The following is a 19,018-nucleotide window of genomic DNA, read 5'->3' on the forward strand; positions in this document are numbered from 1 at the left end:
ATGTACATGGAATCTCTATTTAATTCTCTTGATTTATGTCATTAAAGTTTATAGTTTTCCTCTACAGATCTTGTACATATTGTTAGATTAATACCTAAAAATTTCATTTTGGGGAGTGCTAATGTAATATGTTTTTAATTTAATTTTTAATTTTTTGTCTTTTTGGGGCCACACCCACAGTATATGGAGGTTCCCAGGCTAGGGGTAGAATTGGAGCTGTAGCCGCTAGCCTATGCCACAGCCACAACAACACCAGATCTGAGCAGAGTCTGTGACCTACACCACAGCTCATGGAAACACCAGATCCTTAACCCACTGAGCAAGGCCAGGAATCAAACCTGCATTCTCATGGATGCCAGTTAGATTCATTTTCACTGAGCCACAATGGGAACTCCTGTTTTCAATTTTAAGTTTCTCCTTTTCATTGCTGATGTACAGAAAAGCAATTGACTTTTGTACATTAATTTTATATACTGCTATAAGAATTAAAAAAGAAAGAAAAGAAAACAATAGGAAAGGAGCATAGTAAGCTAAGCAATACATAGATTAGATGTATTCTGGAAAGAAGTAGGAAAGGAACCAGGGTGTTCCCTGTGGATGCCCGATAAACAGATGCTTCCCTGCTCTGAAGGTTTTTCCTTGTGTTTTTCAGTCAATATTTAGCAAGAGAGTCAGTAAATTAACAATTATTGGCAGACTGGTTAATGCAGAGGGGTCAAAATGCAGAAAATCATCTATGCCCTGTGTGAAGATAGTAAAGCCTTGAGAGACAGTCACAAACACATGTCAGAAGGGTTTATAATAAAACATTAAAAATTTTCGTATCCTGCAAATTTATATAATTTATTTTCAGTTTTAGGAAATTTTTTATCGATCCTAATTTTCTACATAGACAATCACATCATCTATGACAAAGTTTTATTTCTTTTTTTCCAATCTGTTTGCCTTTTATTTGTTTTTCTTGTCTTATTGCATGAGCTAGGACTCCTAGTATAGTGTTTAAAAGAAATGTTGATAAGAGACATCCTTGCCTTGTTTCTGAGCTTAATGGGAAAGCTTCTAGTTTTTCACCATTAAGCGTGATAGTGTGAGTTTTCTGTGGATGTTCTTTACGAAGCTGAGGAAATTCCCCTCTATTCCTTGTTTGTTAGATTTTTTAACATAAATGGATATTGAATTGCCAAATGTTTTTTTCTGCATCTATTGAGATGGTCATGTCATTTTTCTTTGTTAGCCTATTGATTTGATGGATAACATTAATGATTTTCAAATGTTGAGTCAGTTTTGCATACCTGGGATAGATCTCATTTGGTCATGGTGTATAATTCTCCTTATACATTGTTGGATTCAATTTGTTGATATTTTGTTGAAGATTTTTGTTTCAATGTTCATGAGAGATATTGGTATATGGTTTTACTTTCTCGTAATATCTTTGTCTGACTTTGGTATTAGGGTAATGCTGGCCTCATAGAATGAGTTATGAAGCATTCCATCTGCTTCTGTCTTCTGGAAAAAATTGTAGAGAACTCATATAATTTCTTCATTAAATGTTTGGTAGAATTGACCAGTTAAACTCATATAAGCATGGTGCTTTCTCTTTTGGAACATTATGAATTGCTGATTCAGTTTCTTTAATAGATGTAAGTCAATTCCAATAGTTTATTTCTTCTTGTGTGAGTTTTAGCAGCCTGTGTCTTTAAAAGAATTGGTTGCTTTCATCTAGGTTATCAAATTTGTGCACATAAAGTTGCTTGTGGGAGTTCCTGTTGTGGTCAGTGGGTGTTCTCATTGTGGGCTCAGTGGGTTAAGAATCAGACTAGTATTCATGAGAATGCAGGTTTGACCCCCAGCCTTGCTTAGTAGATTAAGGATCTGACATTGCTGCAAGCTGCATTGTAGGTTGCAGACATGGCTTGGATCTAGCATTGCTTTGGCTGCTGTGTAGGCCTGCAGCTGTAGCTCTGGTTCAGCCCTTAGCCTGGGAACTTCCATATGCCTAAGGTATGGCCCTAAAAAGAAAAAAAAATAATAAAGTTTCTCATAATACTCCTTTATTATCCTTTTAATGTCCATGGGATCTGTAGTGATGTCTCTCTCTCTTTTTTTCCACTTATAATATTAGTAATTTGTGTATACTCTCTTTTTTCTTAGTGATCCTATCTAGAGGTTTATCAATTTCATTGATCTCAGAAAACCAACTTTTGGTTTATGGATTTTCTTTGTTGATTTCCTGTTTTCAATTTCATTGATTTCAGTTCTAATTCTTATTATTTATTTTCTTTTACTTACTTTGGATTTAATCTGCTCTTCTTTTTCTGGTTTCCTAAATAAAGTGGAATTGCTTTTTATAGTGATTAATTACTGATTTTAAATATTTATTCTTGTCTACTATACACACTCAGTGCTATAAATTTCCCTCTAAGGCCTGCTTCCTCTGTAACTCACAAATATATTTTCATTTAATTTAAAATATTTAAACATTTCTCTTAAGATTTTTTTCCTGTGACCCATGTGTTATTTAGAAGTCCATTACCTAATCTCCAAGTATTTTGGAATTTTTCAGATATCTTTCTGTTATTGAATTCTGGTTTAACTTCATGTGATTTGAGAGCAGACAATGTATGGTGTCTATTCTTTTAAATTTGTTAAAGTATGTTTTATGACCTAGAGTATAGTCTATATTAGTGAATGTTCCATGTGAATTTGAGAAGAATGTGTCATCTGCTGTTGCTCTTGTTGGATGAAGTAATATATAAATATCAATCATATCCATTGATTGACAGTGCTGTTGAGTTTAACTTTGTCCTTATTGATTTTATATTTGCTAGATCTATTTCTGATAGAGGGTTGTTAAAGTCTGTAACTATAATGGTAGAATTATCTATTTCTCCTTGCAGTTCTATCAGCTTTCCCCTCATATATTTCACTACTCTGTTGTTAGATACATACACATTAAGGATTGTTATATCTTTTTTAGTACTGACTCCTTTATCTTTGTGTAATGTCTATTTCTATCCCTGAAAACTTTTCTTGTTCTGAAGTCTGCTCTGCGTCAAATTAATATAGCGATCCCTGCTTTCATGTGATTAATGTTCACATGAATATCCTTCTCCATTCTTATATCTGTCTTTATTTTCAAAGTGGGTTTCTTGTAGAAAACATTTACTTAGGTCTTGGATTTTGAAGCACTCCAAAAATCTCTTTTAATTGGTATATTTAGTCCTTTGACTAATTATTGTTATATGTTAGACATAATGCTGTTATATATTAGTTGTAATACTAATACAACTAATAGTTCTCTTTCCTCAGGGAAGAGCCCGAGGCCTCTACCCCATTTCCTCCAGACACAAATTTAAAGGTAGCCTATTGCCTAATGTCTATTTGGGTAGTCCTGATTTGAGATCCACAGGTAAGAAATGCATCCAAATAGGGCTTACATTGAGGTAAAGGGATAGTGGATCTAGGTTGGTGACCTAAGATTAATACAAAGAACTAAAGCTTGTCCCACAGGGTCTGGTTCAAGTGTAGATTGTGGATGAAGCCGTTAGTTTCTCTGGAACGTACTAACCTAACACAGTTTCATGCTTTGGGATCCAGAGATGAGCACAGGAGGGTGAACTAATAGAACTGTAGCTCTGAAATCCTGGCTCAAGTACCACAGAAGTCCATGGAGGAGATGGACTAGCAAGAATGTTACCTAAGTAATTGGTCAACATGCCACAGCAAAGTCACTTGGCAGTGACTGTGAGCTGATTAGATATGCTCAAGTGTGCTCATTTACCATGCTCTGAAGTATAACAGAAAATTCTGGATGGAGTAAGACCCTAGGACTCTTGGACAATGAGGATGAATGGGGAGAAGACTTTAGGAGAGAGAAACTGAGCTTCCTGCTAACAAAGGCATGTGTTGTCTTAAGTAATGAATTTATACCTTAACTTGTCAAATGACTCATATGGATTACACTTTAAATATGACCAGCCATATATCAATCCCTGAGAACCTACAGTAAGGTTTTAGTTATTTAGGCATTAAGAAAACATTGAAGAAGAGTCAAAAGAGGTCTATCATGAGGTGGATGGAATTTTGAACAAAGAAAACAGGATGGAGAAGTGGTGTTAAGCCTCCTCTACTCACGGGGCTGACGTGCATTCCAGTGTGTGTATTGCACTGGCTCTGACTTCTGTCCTGCTGTCTTCCAAGTATATTCTCCTGTATTGTTTTGATCTTGAAGAGCTATCCAAAAATAAGTGTCCTTCGTTTTCACCACATTACTGATCAAACTGGTAATAAAAGCCTGTTCGAACCTTAAGAAGGAAAAAAGGAAATGGTTATAATAAGTTTCTGGGTAAAAAAAAATATATTAAAACGTAATGATGTGCACAGAATGGCACCAGTTAAGCATTTCTCATGAATTCTGTAGAATGTGGAGCAGAAAAATTCCCAAAGACACTGAACATTAATAAGTGCTAATCATCAGTGCAATTCCTGGAAATGTATGAGTGAGGAGAATTTGATTCTCAAAGTTGGGGCTCAGTTCTTTCAAGGAATAGAGTCCAGCTCCAGTTTCAGAGTGTAGGTAGTAAAGTCCAAGAAGCTAGCAATGTGTTTTGGTGCAACATGTGCCCTATTTTGTAATTAGGTCACACGACACACACCATGCCATAACATGCATATGCTGGAGAGTTGACAGCAGGGAGAAAGAGGGATATTATGTTTTTCTGAATAAGCATCTGCCACCATATAGCTACATGCACCCACCCACCACACTTGTCTGGTAAGAATGGAGCAGAGATTGGAGTAGTAATTTTATGTCTCCCAAATCAGTTTCCAGGCACATGGAGTCACTGGCTTATTCAAATGTGTTCAGATGTGCATGCTCACTGAAGATAAATTTAAAACCCTAGGAACTAATCCAAGGAAGTACACCCACTATATTCCCCAAACAGTTGAATGAATTAGTGTTCACTGACTGGTGGCAGTGCTCCCTTCCCAGCATGAATACATCAAAAACAGATTCTAAACAATTTGTATACATACTTCCACATGAATACCTACTAGAAACATGTATTAAAATTTAACTAGCATTTAAATTTTAAGCTAAGGTGGAAATCATTTTGAAAAATTTATTTTTAATACATATATTGCTTTGAAGAAACACCTTTCAAACAGTGATAACTTTTGACCAGAACTGCTGAGTCATTGGGAAAGGAAAGGCCTGATGAAATTATCTAGAAAACCTAAGGAGAAAGCAAAGTAGACTTTTTAATCAAATTTTGCATTTTTTTTTTCATTACCACTCATCTGTAACTTGCTAAGGAAAGCAAAAGAAATGGGGTCACTCAAGAATAGAGGATCCCCAAAGGAAATAGGGGAGAAAATAGGGGAGAAAGAACCCAAAGAAGCAAGCTTTTAAACTGCCTTATGAACATTCCTAGCAATAGTTCGTGATATTAGGCATCTATGATACTCATATTTGTAGAGTGTATGCTTTAGTAAATATTTTCTGCAGATACTCTGTTGATAATCTAAATAGCATACAGTTGAGATTGGAAAAGTTCTTTTCAATCATATTATAGTGGCAGAACCCTATGTAAGCATGCTTCAAAAAGAAAGTATATAAAAGTAAATACTGTTTAGGTCTAGGTGCTGTGGTCTTCCTATACTTCCACTGGTTCATGCTCTCATAAGATTGGATCTGTCTTTCCTTCTCTCCTCTGAAGCTGAGTAGCATCCTTATCATGCCCAGCTGGTGCCTGAAACAGCAATGCTAGGGGGCCAACAAGACAGTGTGCCATACAGGCTATGGTTTGGACCACTATTTATTGTGCTGGTTCTAAACCCAGGCTGGTTCTTCCATTACCTTCTACTGTGGCATTTATCAGATAATGGAGAGAGATAATGTTGTCTGAGAGCTTGGCCTCTGGTATCATTATTCATGACAACACTTTGCTTTTGTGCCCTGTTGGTTTCAGATATATTTAGTCCTTTCTGATTTGCTATTTTATAACAATTTACCATTGTTCAAAACAATACAAGGGGAGTTCCCGTCGTGGCGCAGTGGTTAATGAATCCGACTAGGAACCATGAGGTTGCGGGTTCGGTCCCTGCCCTTGCTCAGTGGGTTAACGATCCGGTGTTGCCGTGAGCTGTGGTGTAGGTTGCAGACGCAGCTCGGATCCCGCGTTGCTGTGGCTCTGGCGTAGGCCGGTGGCTACAGCTCCGATTCAACCTCCATATGCTGCGGGAGCGGCCCAAAGAAATAGCAAAAAGACAAAAACAAACAAACAAACAAAAAAAAAAACAAAAAAGCACGCTTCAAAAAAAGGTATTTTATACTTAAATCTCTAATTTAACATTTTATTTCTTCATAGCCAGTGACATATGTAGCTGAAAAAAAGATGTTTCTTTCTCTTCTGCGAATAACACAGCACTTAGCAGAAGGCAAAACTTAATGATTATGATTGTAGTACCTCAAACAAGAGATTGAAGAAACAATATGTGTTGGAAATAGCTTCAGTAGAAGGACATTTCAATTTAAAAAAAATTACACACATATATGATAATCTAGTTGGGGGGACTCAGCTTTGAACTGGGTAGTTGCAACTGTATTTCTCCCAATAAAACAATTATTAACATTTTTGATACCATTTTCAAATAACTAACTTTATTGCTGAATTAATACAAAATGATAAACTGCTTTCTTTTATTTATTTATTTATTTTTAAATTTCCTTCTTTTAAAAAAGAATGGCAATAGAATATCAGTGGTTTTCAAATGGAGGCATGCATCATGGTCACTATTTGAAATTTTTGGTGGCATTCCTCAAGAACTAGAAATGTTAAGTTTTTGGATAGTGTTTCTTTCAAAAGACTAGAAGAAAAATATAGAATTAGAAAATACACCTAATACATACACAGGAAATAAACCTGGAAGAGCAAATTCTAAACTGTTAGTGATAGTTACCTTTGGGAAAGGGAGTGGGATTAATTGCGAGGCAGAAGGAGTGGAGGTAAGGGGGCACTTTCACTTTTTAGTTGATATTCTTCTGGCTTGCTTGAATTTACACCAATGAGACTGCTTCCATTGTGTAATTTTAAGAAGGGTGACCAAAATGTGTTTTGAAAAAGAAAGTTAACTGTATCCTACCAAAAAACCCAAATACACCTGTTAGAATTAATAAATTCAGCAAATTGCAGGGTACAAAGTTAACACACAAAACTCCATTGCACTTCTAAATACTAATGATGAACAATCTGAAAAGGAAAATAATTCCACTAATGACAGCATCAAAAAGAGTGAAATACTTGGTAAGGAACTTGACCAAGGAAGTAAAAGACTTGTACATTGAAAACCACAAAGCATTGCTGAAAGAAATGAAAGATACAAATAAGTGGAAAAAACTCCTATATTCATGGACTGGAAGAGTTATTGTTAAAATGTCCATAATACTGAAAGTGATCTACAAAATGAATGGAATACTTGTCAAAATACCAATGATATTTTTTATGGAAATAGAAAATTCATATGGAATTTCAAGAGATCCTGAACAGCAAAACAAACATGAAGAAGAACAAAGTGGAGGTCTCACACTTCTTGATTTCAAAACTTACTAAAAAAGTACAGTAATCGAAACGTTGTGGCATAAAGATGAACATATAGACCAATGGGATAGAATAGAGAACCAAGAAATAAACCCTTGCATGTATGGTCAAATGATATTCCACAAAGGTGCCAAGACCATTCAATGAGGAAAGGCCAGTCTTTTCAATAATAATGTTAGGAAGACTGACAACACCTACAAAAGAATGCACTTGGACTCTTACCCTACACATTTACAAAAATTAACCCAAAGTGGATCAAAGACCAAACATATAAACTAAAACTATAAAACTCTTAGAAGAAAACAAGGAAAAAATTTTCATGACATTGAATATGGCAATGTTTTCTTTGATAAGACACCACAAGCTCAGGCAACAAAATAAGAAAGGATAAATTGCGTTTAATCAAAATTAAAAACTTTTGTGCATCAAAGGACACTATCAACAGAGTGAAAAGGCAACCCACAGAATAGGAGAAAGTATTTGCAAATTATGTATCTGATAAGTGAATAATATCCAGAATATAGAAAGAACTCCTATATCTTAATGACAAAGAACAAACACTCCAATTCAAATATGGGTGAAAGCCTTGAATAGACGTTTCTCCAAAGAAGATATTCAGTTGCCAATAAGCACATGAAATGCTCACATCACCAGTCATTAGGAAAATGCAAATCAAAACCACAATGAGATACCACTTCACATCCATTAGGATGACTATTAGGTAAAAACAGAAAATAACAAGTGCTGGCCAGGAAGTGGAATAATTGGAACCCTAGTGCACTGCTGGTGAGAATGTAAAACTTTGTAGTTCCTATGGAAAACAGTAGGGGTGTTCCTCAAAAAATTAGAAATAGAATTATATAATCTATAAATTCCACTTCCAGATATATGACCACAAAATAATGGAAAGTAGGGACTTGAAAGATATTTGGACATTCATATTCATAGCAGCATTATTCACAATAGTCAAAAGGTAGAAACATCTGTGTCTATTGATGAATGAATGGATAAAGAAAATATACTACTGTGGAATGTACAATGGAATATTATTCCCTGCCCTAAAAAGGAAGGGAATTCTGACACATGCTACAACATGGATTAACCTGGAGCACATTACGCTAAGTGTAATAAACCAGGCAAAATAGGACAGCTACTATATGATTCCAGTTATGGGGTCCTTAGAGTAATCAATTTCATAGAGACAGAAAGTAGGACTGTGGACGTCAAAGGCTGGGGGCAGGGGGATGAGGAGTTAGTGTTTAATGGATATAGAATTTCAGGTTGGTAAGATGAAAAAAGTTCTGGAGCTGGATGATGGTGCCGGTTGCATAGTAATATGAATGTACTTAATGGCCCTACACTGTACACTTAAAATAGTTAAAATGATAAATTTTATGTTATGGATACTTTACTACTACTAAAAACAAACTGTAAAAGTGAGGGATATGGCAGGGCTGTAAAAATGCTTGAAAATAATGCACTTTTAAACTTAGGAGAACATAAGATATGGCAGCAGTTCTTACTTTTGGCAAAATTCTCAAAATCGAGTGTCATTTGGATTATTTTGTACAAATATTCTGTGGATGACTGATTCAAGCTTTAGATGTATATGCATTTAGTTATCCATGGTAACTTTGGAACCCAAGTTTTACATTTGTGCTCTGTCTGAAAGCAAAATGGCCAGGCCTGAAAACGTTTTGTAACACCAAGCAAATAAAATTCTGTTATTCAGTAATAAGGGTTTATTTTTCTTCCCCTCTCTACTCCACAAAGTGTTAAAAGTCCTAGGCCAGGAGGAGTTGCCTGATAACAAAAGAAATACGTAATTTGTAGCAGGTGGTTCTAATTGTGCCCATCAAATCTGTCGCTCCATTGTGCAGAAGAGTGGAAAATCAATTAGTGACTACAAGCTTGGGTACCGGTGAGTGACAGGAGTGTCTTAACTCAAACAGGAAATCAGTAATGGAAGAAAATGATTACCAAGGCTGCTAGTGGATATTCCTGGATCTGAGGAGACTTTCCATCTACTCCCAACCTTCTCAGACAAAAGATGTTGTTGAAAAATATTCCAATGTGTACTGTCACTCCAAGGACAGTGTGGTGTGGATCTTTGTTTCTTACCTGATAGGATCTGAATGAATAAAAATCAAGAGCATAGAGCCCTTCCTTGCCTCAACTTGCGTATCTTGTGTTGGAATCATTGCTTTGGATGTAGACATGTTTGCGAAGCAGTGTACATGCATGTAAACTGCCTGAGAGAGTGGACTCACTGGGACTAGTGTGTAGTCCCTCTGAGCTTGGATTGTGACTGAGTAGCATGCCAGAGCAAGGTCACCCAGGGGACCGAGGAGGGCATGAAAACCAATTTACCTATAGATTGCTTTAGAGCTGGGCCACTAATTAGCTTTGGCTACTGAATACAGCTCAGCAAAGAAAAAAATGTATAGTATTCACAGCATACTATTGTATTCAGTTTTGGGGGAAATGAAATAGAGGAGGGTTTTTTTTGTTTTGTTTTTTGTTTTTTCCCAGACACTTTCTATCATTTGAATGAGGTCCCCAAATGATTCTTAGAAAACGAAATGTTTGAACTGTAACAAACTTCTGCCTTACTTGGGGTCACTTTGCACTACGAATTATCTGGAATGTCACTTTGAGTTTATCCATTTATTGTGTTATTCCACTTTCTTCACTGGTTTCATATGTCTATGTTCTATCTCTTTGGTGGCTGGCCTGCAAGTGGCATTGGGACAATTACACTATGCCTTTTATGTCTTTTGTACAGCGTGCCAGTGTTTCATATAATGCCTCTCACAATATAGATGTTCAGTAAATAATTTTCAAATAAACTCTTGACTGTTGTTTTTTGCATAGTCAGATAACATATGAAAAGTAATTAACACAGTGCCAGGGATGCGATAGGCACTTGACGAATATTACACAAAAAAAGAAAGGAAAGAATAAGACGTAAAAGCAGGTAACATAATTAGACCCGTTTTCTTCAGTGAAAAACATAATTAATTATAATTAACAAAAGAGCATAACTTCATTGGTCAGGTTCCTGAATAAATTCCAATGTTGATTCATTAACTGGAGGACTTCCAGCCCAAGGGGCTCTGGAATCCCTTTGGGTGAGTGAATAGGTTGAGGCTAAAGGCTTCCTTCTCCCTGGTATTTACTCTGGGAAGGAGAAAAGTAGGACCGAAAACAACACTGAGATACATCAGAGCTGGTGCTATACCCCCAAGTAAAGAGTCTCCTGAGAATAAAATGTTTCACTAGGCAACTCATTTTAGCAAATGCTGTCTGTCTATGTGTGCATGTGTGTGCGTGCGCATGCATGCACACTCCTGCGCATTGTTTGGAGGAAAGACTGGGAAAGAAGTTTGGAGGTAAGAGGACAATGGTACCAATTGTCCTGTTTCCTAGTCTTCAATGAATATTTTTTAAAAAGCAAGTGACTAGCTTGGTGGATATAGTTTCCTGTGAAACCACTAAAGAGTTCTACCTTGTTTTGTCTTTAGCTTGGAGGAGTCAGTCTCCCAGCCCTCACTGTCCTCCTGGCATTGATAGTGACACTGAGGTCTCTTCTGATGTGGGTACTTTAATCCCCTACTACATACGCTGCAAAGTGTATGGAGTGTAAAAAAAGGCACAGTTTCTCCGTATAAAGACGCCTGGGCACAGAGAAATCTAAATCTAAACACAGACCTAAGAAGCAATGGGGAAGCATTTGAAAATCCTCCGCGGCTTAGTTTTACTTTTGTTCTAAAAAAACCCCACATGACTTACAGTCATTACATTCAAAAAGTACTTCATATTTAATTTTTCTATTATAAGCACTTAGATAAAATATAAATACAACTGAATATATCAGCAAAGCTATTAATAAATCTTCATGGCAAGTAAAAGTCATCTTAAATTTTACTATTTGTTACTGAAAATTCAATTTAAGAATAACATTGTATGATTTAAATTCATCTCAATCAATAATTTAAATAATTTAATACACTAATATATAGTACCCTTCATATTTTGACAAGTTACTGCTTATGGCTAGATCTTATCATTCTGAGAGCCCTCATGTCAAAAAAGTACAGTATGTGTCTGATAGAAAATTTCGGTTTTACCTATTTGTAATGGTTACAAGTGCTGGAGGACAGTAGTAGCCACTGGAGGCGTGGTCAAAGCTTCGAAGGACGGTGTCAATTTTGTAGCAGAATCTGCCATGTCTCTCCCATCCCTTCAGCAAAGAAAAAGAAAATTAAGGACATAATATGATTTAGTTAAATAGAAAAAAAAATATATTTTTGGAATATTCTCATTTACCTCTTTCTTCTTGACTCACTTGACACTCAAAACTTGAATCTTTATCTTGATAGATTTATAATAGATTATTCTATCTGGTGATGCCATTAGCTACAGCCACCTCTACATTTATTTAATTAATTCTTAAAACCTATAAGTTTTAACGAACTTAAAATCTTAAAACTCAAGACCTCAAACAAATGAAAATTAAAGGACGCACACTCAAGCTCTCCACCCCACCTTTCTCTCTCTGTTCAGACTTATAGGATTTCATGTAAATGGTTCCTATGGGATGGTAGAAATCAAAAGTTTTGGGTTTTTTGTTGTTTTGTTGTTTTCTTTTTATGGCCATACCTGGGGCATATGGAAGTTCCCAGGCTAAGGGTCCAAGTGGAGCTGCAGCTGCTGGCTTACGCCACAAGCATGCCAGATCCAGCCGCGTCTGCCACCTAAACACAGCTCACCACAGTGCTGGATCTTTAACCCACTGAGTGAGACCAGGTATTGAACCCAAATCCTCATGGATACTAGTCCGGTTCATTACTGCTGAGCCGCAATGGGAACTCCGAAAGTGTTGGCTTTGAGGACAGAATGCATGGGCTTGAATCCTGGCTCCACCATCATGTGACCTTATGTAATCTTTCCATGTCTTAGTTTTCACCTCGGCAAATGGAGATAATAAAAGTATCCATGGAGCTGTTCTGAGACTCAAAGGGAGACAGTGTGGGCAGAGACCCTGGAATAGAGCCAGGAACTCAATATGAGCAAAGGAGACATTCTAGATAACAGTGTACTGTATTTTTTTTCAACTTTCTTTCCCATTTCTTCATATCATCTCACTGAGATTCACTGAGATTAGGGGCTTGGATAAAGTCAGAAATTACTGTACGAATTAGTCTGGAATGCACTACTGGTGCAATCCAGCATGGTCTTGACTGGGTCAGCAAGCTTCCAAGCAGAGATTGGCTAAAATGTTTTTTTGGGAAAGATTATTCCTAAATCAATTGGCTGGACTTTTAGAGAGAAAGTGAGCAAGTTTTGGCACCTAGACAGAAATGACAAATGTGCAGCTGTATGGCTCAGATCTGGAAGTAAAGAAGGTTGCTCTATTCTTTAAAATCATACTTTATAGGAGACGTAGATTCATTAGTCCTCTATACTTCAACTGAATTATTTTAGTTCTTTTTCTTCCAATATTATAAAAACATATCACTTCTATCAATCTATTTTTATGTATTTGCCAGTTTTAAAATATGCTTCATTTTGTGTCACGCCCCTACTTGCCAGATTTTGATCAGATATAAAATGATTTCTGCTATGCTACTCAGAAAAGGTCTTGCAGTAAATCAGAGAAAAAAAAAAAACAAACTGATTTTAGAAATAAGCTATTTCTGTTCAAAACATTATTAAATGAGGTGTGGATCACAGGAACACCACATTCAGCCCCCCAGGATGTGCTCTGAACCCACCCCCTTAACTTCTCTGCCCGCCTTATCTGTGTGAGTAATTGACAGTGTCAGCCAGAGCCCCTCTGTGGGTCACTCCAGATGGAGCAGGGAGGTTAGACGGCTTTTGTATTTGGAAGGACAGGAGCAGAAAGGCTGATAATTTGACCTTTCTGACAAAGTATCCCTTCTTCATTAGTGGTTTTTAGATCACAGGCTGCTTGGCAAAACAAAAAAAAAAATCTGAGAACTAAACAGTCTCAAGAAAAGGAGGGGAGGGGATGTGGCATAGTAATAACCAGAAAAACAAAGACTCTTTACTACAAGCCTTTGTCCACACAATGAAAGTGGGAAGAATAACTGATTGTATTTGTGAATATCCTTTGTACCCGAGGTGCCATTTCATTTTAAATGTAATGATCATGGTGACAATACTAAAACAATTACTCGTATTATTTGGTACCCCAAAAACAGACTCAGAAGTAAGATTTTTAAAAATCTTTGCTTCAAAATTATTAAGGTTTATTTTATACGTTGATTTTGCATTGCAGACTGTTTAGAGAATTGCACTGAAGTAACTGGCTAAAAGAAAGAAAACTTTCAAAACCATATTCATATAGCTGCATGAAGGAATTAATGGCATTCTGACATGAAGTTAGAGAACTGGCTCTGAACTAAGAATCCTTAAATATTGGTAAGGCTGTTCAGAAAAAGGAAAGCAGTGTACAAAAATCTGAGTAGAACATCAGTCGTTTCTTCTGTGTAAGAAGTTAATTACCCTGTCAACACAAATAAAATATATTGAGTTGACCTGAAAGCCACATAGGGCAGATTTTTTTCCCCCCAATATTTCTGATAAGATAGAAATTAGATCATCAGAGATCAGCTATAATTAATTCAAGAACTATACTCATTAGATCAAATGTTTGATCACATGTCAGCCATGGCACATGTATTGTTTAGCTAAAGTATGAAGAGTGGTTAATATGCTTACACATTGATTAGTGAATCAAATGCAGTTTCTGGAGAAATGGGTCATCATTTAATTGGAACATAAGTAACTGGATTAGAAGAGAAAATAATTAAAAGAGAATTGCATAAAAACCAGGTTTGTGAAAACTTTGAGACTCATACAGCATAAAAATCTCTAATAGTTAAATCCAAAAACTGTAGGGGGTGTGTGAGAGAGAGAGGAAACACATGTGCTAAGGACATTGACAGGTAAATTTTTTGTAACTTACTGCAGAATATTGAATGTATTTTAAGAAGTTTAAAAGAGTATTTTCTACCTCTAAAATTTAAACAAAGTATTAAGTATTTTTTATTATTTCAAGTACTGAAAACAGTACTTTAAGTACCAAAAAGTTATTTAAAATACTAAAGTATTTTTTTGTTTTGTTTTTTGTTTTTTGTTTTTGTCTTTTTGGTATTTCTTTGGGTTGCTCCCGTGGCATATGGAGATTCCCAGGCTAGGGGTCCAATCGGAGCTGCAGCCACTGGCCTACGCCAGAGCCACAGCAACGAGGGATCCGAGCCGCGTCTGCAACCTACACCACAGCTCACGGCAACGCCGGATCCTCAACCCACTGAGCAAGGGCAGGGACTGAACCCTCAACCTCATGGTTCCTAGTCGGATTCGTTAACCACTGCGCCACGACAGGAACTCCCCACTAAAGTATTTTTATTATCCTTTTACCAAATAGTAAATATATTGCAAACATGCACTTCTCATCATCATCATATTTTATTCAAATATTCAAGTAGGATTTCCCGTCATGGCTCAGTGGTTAACGAATTCGACTAGGAACCATGAGGCGCAAGTCTGATCCCTGGCCTTGCTCAGTGGATTAAGGATCTGACGTTGCCATGAGCTGTGGTGTAGGTCGCAGACTCAGCTTGGATCCTGCGTTGCTGTGGCTCTGGTGTAGGCCGGCAGCTACGGCTCCGATTAGACCCCTAGCCTGGGAACCTCCATATGCCGCGGGTGTGGCCCTAGAAAAGGCAACAAGACAAAAAAATTTTTAAAAATTCAAGTATAAGAAAAGGGAAGGGGGGAGTTCCCTGGTGGCTCAGCAGGTTAAGGACCTGGTGTCATCACTGTTGTAGCTCAGGTTCGATCCCTGGCCTGGAAACTTCTGTGGCCAAAACAACAACAACGAAAGGTGAAAAAGAAAGCAAGACTGGGTGCAGGTGCAGAAGGTCACTCTTACTCAAAGGGATGCGTTTGCTTTCGCTCTGACAATCTTCATTGGAAGATAATGAAAACCATATGTGAGGCAGGGCAACCCATGACAGGCATTGTTTGTACAGATGGTATAACAGGATCATTTACATTTTTTTATCTCAAAAGAAAACTAGTCTTGGGTGGAAGTGGATGGTAAGACAAAAATCCTTCTCAGAGCTGCAAATCCTCCTGTGTCTCTTGCTAATAATTATCTGTTTGTTAAAAGTAGCCCATGCTCAGAACAAAAGGAGAAGGGAAGGAAGAAGGAAGGAAGGGAGGGAGGGGAAAGAGAGGGAGGAGGCAGTGAAGGCAAGAAGGAGAGAGACAGATTCACTTTAAATCGATGGTGGATAAATCGTTATAGTTTTGAATCCCTGTGATGGTCACAGCTCTTACCTCTTGACAGCCTGATTCAGTGTCAGAAAGGACATGGCCTGCTTTCTTACAAACGTAAAAAAGTGTTTCTTCGCAATTTTTAACTTTCCAATCTCCCTCCTGAGGAGAAAAAAAGTTTCAAGATGAATGAATACAATCCATCATTGATGCTGATAATAAACATCAATTATCTTGAATATAAGTGGGATTAATAATGTGCTTTCAGGATGGGGTAATATGTCAGGACCTTGTGTTTTCATTAGAAAAGGTTGATTCTCTCTCTACAAACAAGTGAGAGGTCTGGCTTTACACTAAGCTGCTCTCATTTTTTTTTTTTTAAGATGGGATAAGTAGTGATTGTCAAACTTTTGTGGGCACCAGAATCACCTGGAGGGGTTGCTAAAACACAGACAGTTGGGATCCATGTGTCTCATCAGTAGGTCAAGTGGGACCTGAGAATTTGCATTTTTACCAAATGTTCAGGTGATGTTGATGCTGCTGGGCTGGGGGCCACAATTTGAGAACCACTTGGATGAAATTATCTCCCTGACCAAGTGAGAATGCTGCTTCTTCCTCTCCTCAACCACTTCTTAGTATTAAATTGAATGCTTTGCTGCTTCTATGTATAAACCTGGTGCTGGGGAAATGCCCTAGATAACATTATCATAGCTGAACTTCATGTTCAACCCCAAGTGTCCTCTTCATCATGAATTCTCCAAAGCCCTACTCCATTTCCTCTTTATATAATAGGCATATACCTTCATGTCGAATCCTAGTCCTAATGAAGGCTGTTCTCATATCCTTCATTAATAATGAAATACTGGCGTGCCCGCTGTGGTATAATGGATTAAGGATCTGGCCTATCTCTGTGGCATTTCAGCTTTGATCCTTGGCCTGGTGCGGTACGTATAACTAAAACTCAGCCAGTGAGTTCAGCAGCCATCAAAGAGCTTAGGTCTATTCTCTCTCTCTCTCTCTCTCTCTCTCTCTCTCTCTCTATATATATATATATATATATATATATATATATATATATATATATCTTACAAATGGCTTGGGATTAAGTGAATTCTGTATAATCAGAGGTTTTAGATAAATGAGAGACTAGAGCATAAGGGTTAGCATGATAGTAAGAGTCCATTCATGTGAAGAAAAGAGCAAGTTTTTCCATGGATTCCCAATTTTTTTTTTTTTTTTTGTATTTTCTTGGGCTGTACCTATGGCCTTTGGAGGTTCCCAGAGCTGCAGCTTCTGGACTACACCAGAGCCACAGCAACTCGGGATCCGAGCCACATCTGCAACCTACACCACAGCTCACGGCAACACCGGATCCTTAACCCATTGAGCGAGGCTAGGGATCGAACCCAAAATTTCATGGTTCTTAGATTCGTTAACCACTGAGCCATGACGGGAACTCCTGGATTCCCAATTCTTAAAGAGGTTACACACTGAAGGTTTGGGATGGAAATGCTATAAAATTTGGTTGTGATGACCACTGCACAACTATAAAATGAAATAAAATTCATTGAGTAATAAAACAAACGAACAAACAAACAAAAAAGAGATTACACAAAATGTTGAGATCCTTTTAACTTAGGTGATGGAGCTTCAAAACCATCAACTTCCAGAGAGATTCCCAGACTCCTTTGTTCTTCCCCTCATCTTCGCCATGGTGGTCCATGGCACCATCATCCACCAAAATGGCAGGTGCTCAACTAGAAACCTATCTCTCTCTCACTTCACATCTACTTTAGCCACAGTTTCTATATGCTAGAGGATCCTTGAATCTGTCTTCTTCTCGTTCTTTTTTTTTTTTTTTTCTTTTTAGAGCTATACCTACAGCATATGGAAGTTCCCAGGCTAGGGGTCAAATCAGAGCTGCAGCTGCTAGTCTACACCACAGTCACAGCAACGCCAGATCCTTAATCCACTGAACAAGGCCAGGGATTGAACCTGTGTCCTCATGGATACTAGTCAGACTGCTTCTGCTGTGTGGGAATCCCTGTCTTCTTCTCTCCATATTCACTTCCCTAATTCAACCACAGGAGTAGCCTCCAAACTGGTTTTTCTGCTTCTGTTTTTTCTCTCTCCAATCTATTGTCTATATAGAAGCCATAGTTACTCTTCAAATGTGAATCAGGGGAGTTCCCGACGGGGCTCAGTGGTAACGAACCTGACTGACTAGGATCCATGAAGATGCACGTTCGATCCCTGGCTTTGCTCAGTGGGTCTGAGATCCTGCATTGCTGTTTCTGTGGCTGTGGCTTTGGCTGTGGCTGGCAGCTGCAGCTCTGATTTGACCCCTAGCCTGGGAACTTCCTCATGCCGTGGGTATGCCCCTAAAAAGCAAAAAGCAAAAAAAAAAAAAAGGATCAGATCATGCCCTTTGTCTCCTTGAAGCCCCTTAGTGGTCCTATCCTGGACAGGTGAGGCTCACATTTCCACATTCTTCCTGCCCCATCTTCAACCACCTCCCTCACCATTCATACCTCCACACCACCCTGGTCTCCTTTTCGATAATCAAACTTGGCATACCTTGGTCTGCCTTTGGGCAGCTGCCACCTTCCTGGAATGTTCTCTTGATCTTCAAGAGTTTTTTTTTCTTCAGTCCCTGCTTAAATGTCATCTCTTCAGAGAGCTTCCTTGACTGTCCTGTCTGAAATATCTGTCCCAGTCCAAGTTTCTCCCATCTTGAACCTATTTCCTCAGAGTTATCATCACAACCATAATTGTCCTTATTTTTTTTTGATTGTATACACTTACTACCTAGCATGGAAGCCCTCTGAGGAACAGCCACTGTGCCTGTCTTGGTCTCTGAATGGACCAACTCCCTGGCATAGATGGCCCTCAATACAAGTTCAGCAAAGTAAGCACTGAACAAATGAATCAACTTACAGATTGCTCTGCCGAAACACACAGCTGGCTTCTATTTGGAAAAATTTGGGGCTCAAGTGCGTGCCAGTTAGTAAAGGTGACTGAGGAGCCATTAGACCATTCAAAGGAAACTGGGATTTTATTGCTGCTCAAACCAATCCATGTTTCTGATGCATTTTCTGTAAGACATA

The 19,018-nt window shown here is 37.8% G+C and overlaps 1 protein-coding gene across 1 annotated transcript in view; it reads right to left on the reverse strand.

Annotated features, from left to right (window-relative positions):
* The window catches only part of PLA2R1 (phospholipase A2 receptor 1), a 118,826-nt gene that overhangs the window by 55,241 nt on the left and 44,567 nt on the right, over nucleotides 1-19,018 (reverse strand). Inside the window, 4 exon segments of the mRNA XM_021074789.1 lie at nucleotides 4,135-4,304; nucleotides 11,732-11,844; nucleotides 15,975-16,073; nucleotides 18,849-19,006. Of these exon segments, the coding sequence (XP_020930448.1) occupies nucleotides 4,135-4,304; nucleotides 11,732-11,844; nucleotides 15,975-16,073; nucleotides 18,849-19,006 (540 nt within the window).

The sequence above is a fragment of the Sus scrofa genome, chromosome 15 (genome assembly GCF_000003025.6).
Source record: "Sus scrofa isolate TJ Tabasco breed Duroc chromosome 15, Sscrofa11.1, whole genome shotgun sequence".
Classification (NCBI taxonomy): Eukaryota; Metazoa; Chordata; class Mammalia; order Artiodactyla; family Suidae; genus Sus; species Sus scrofa.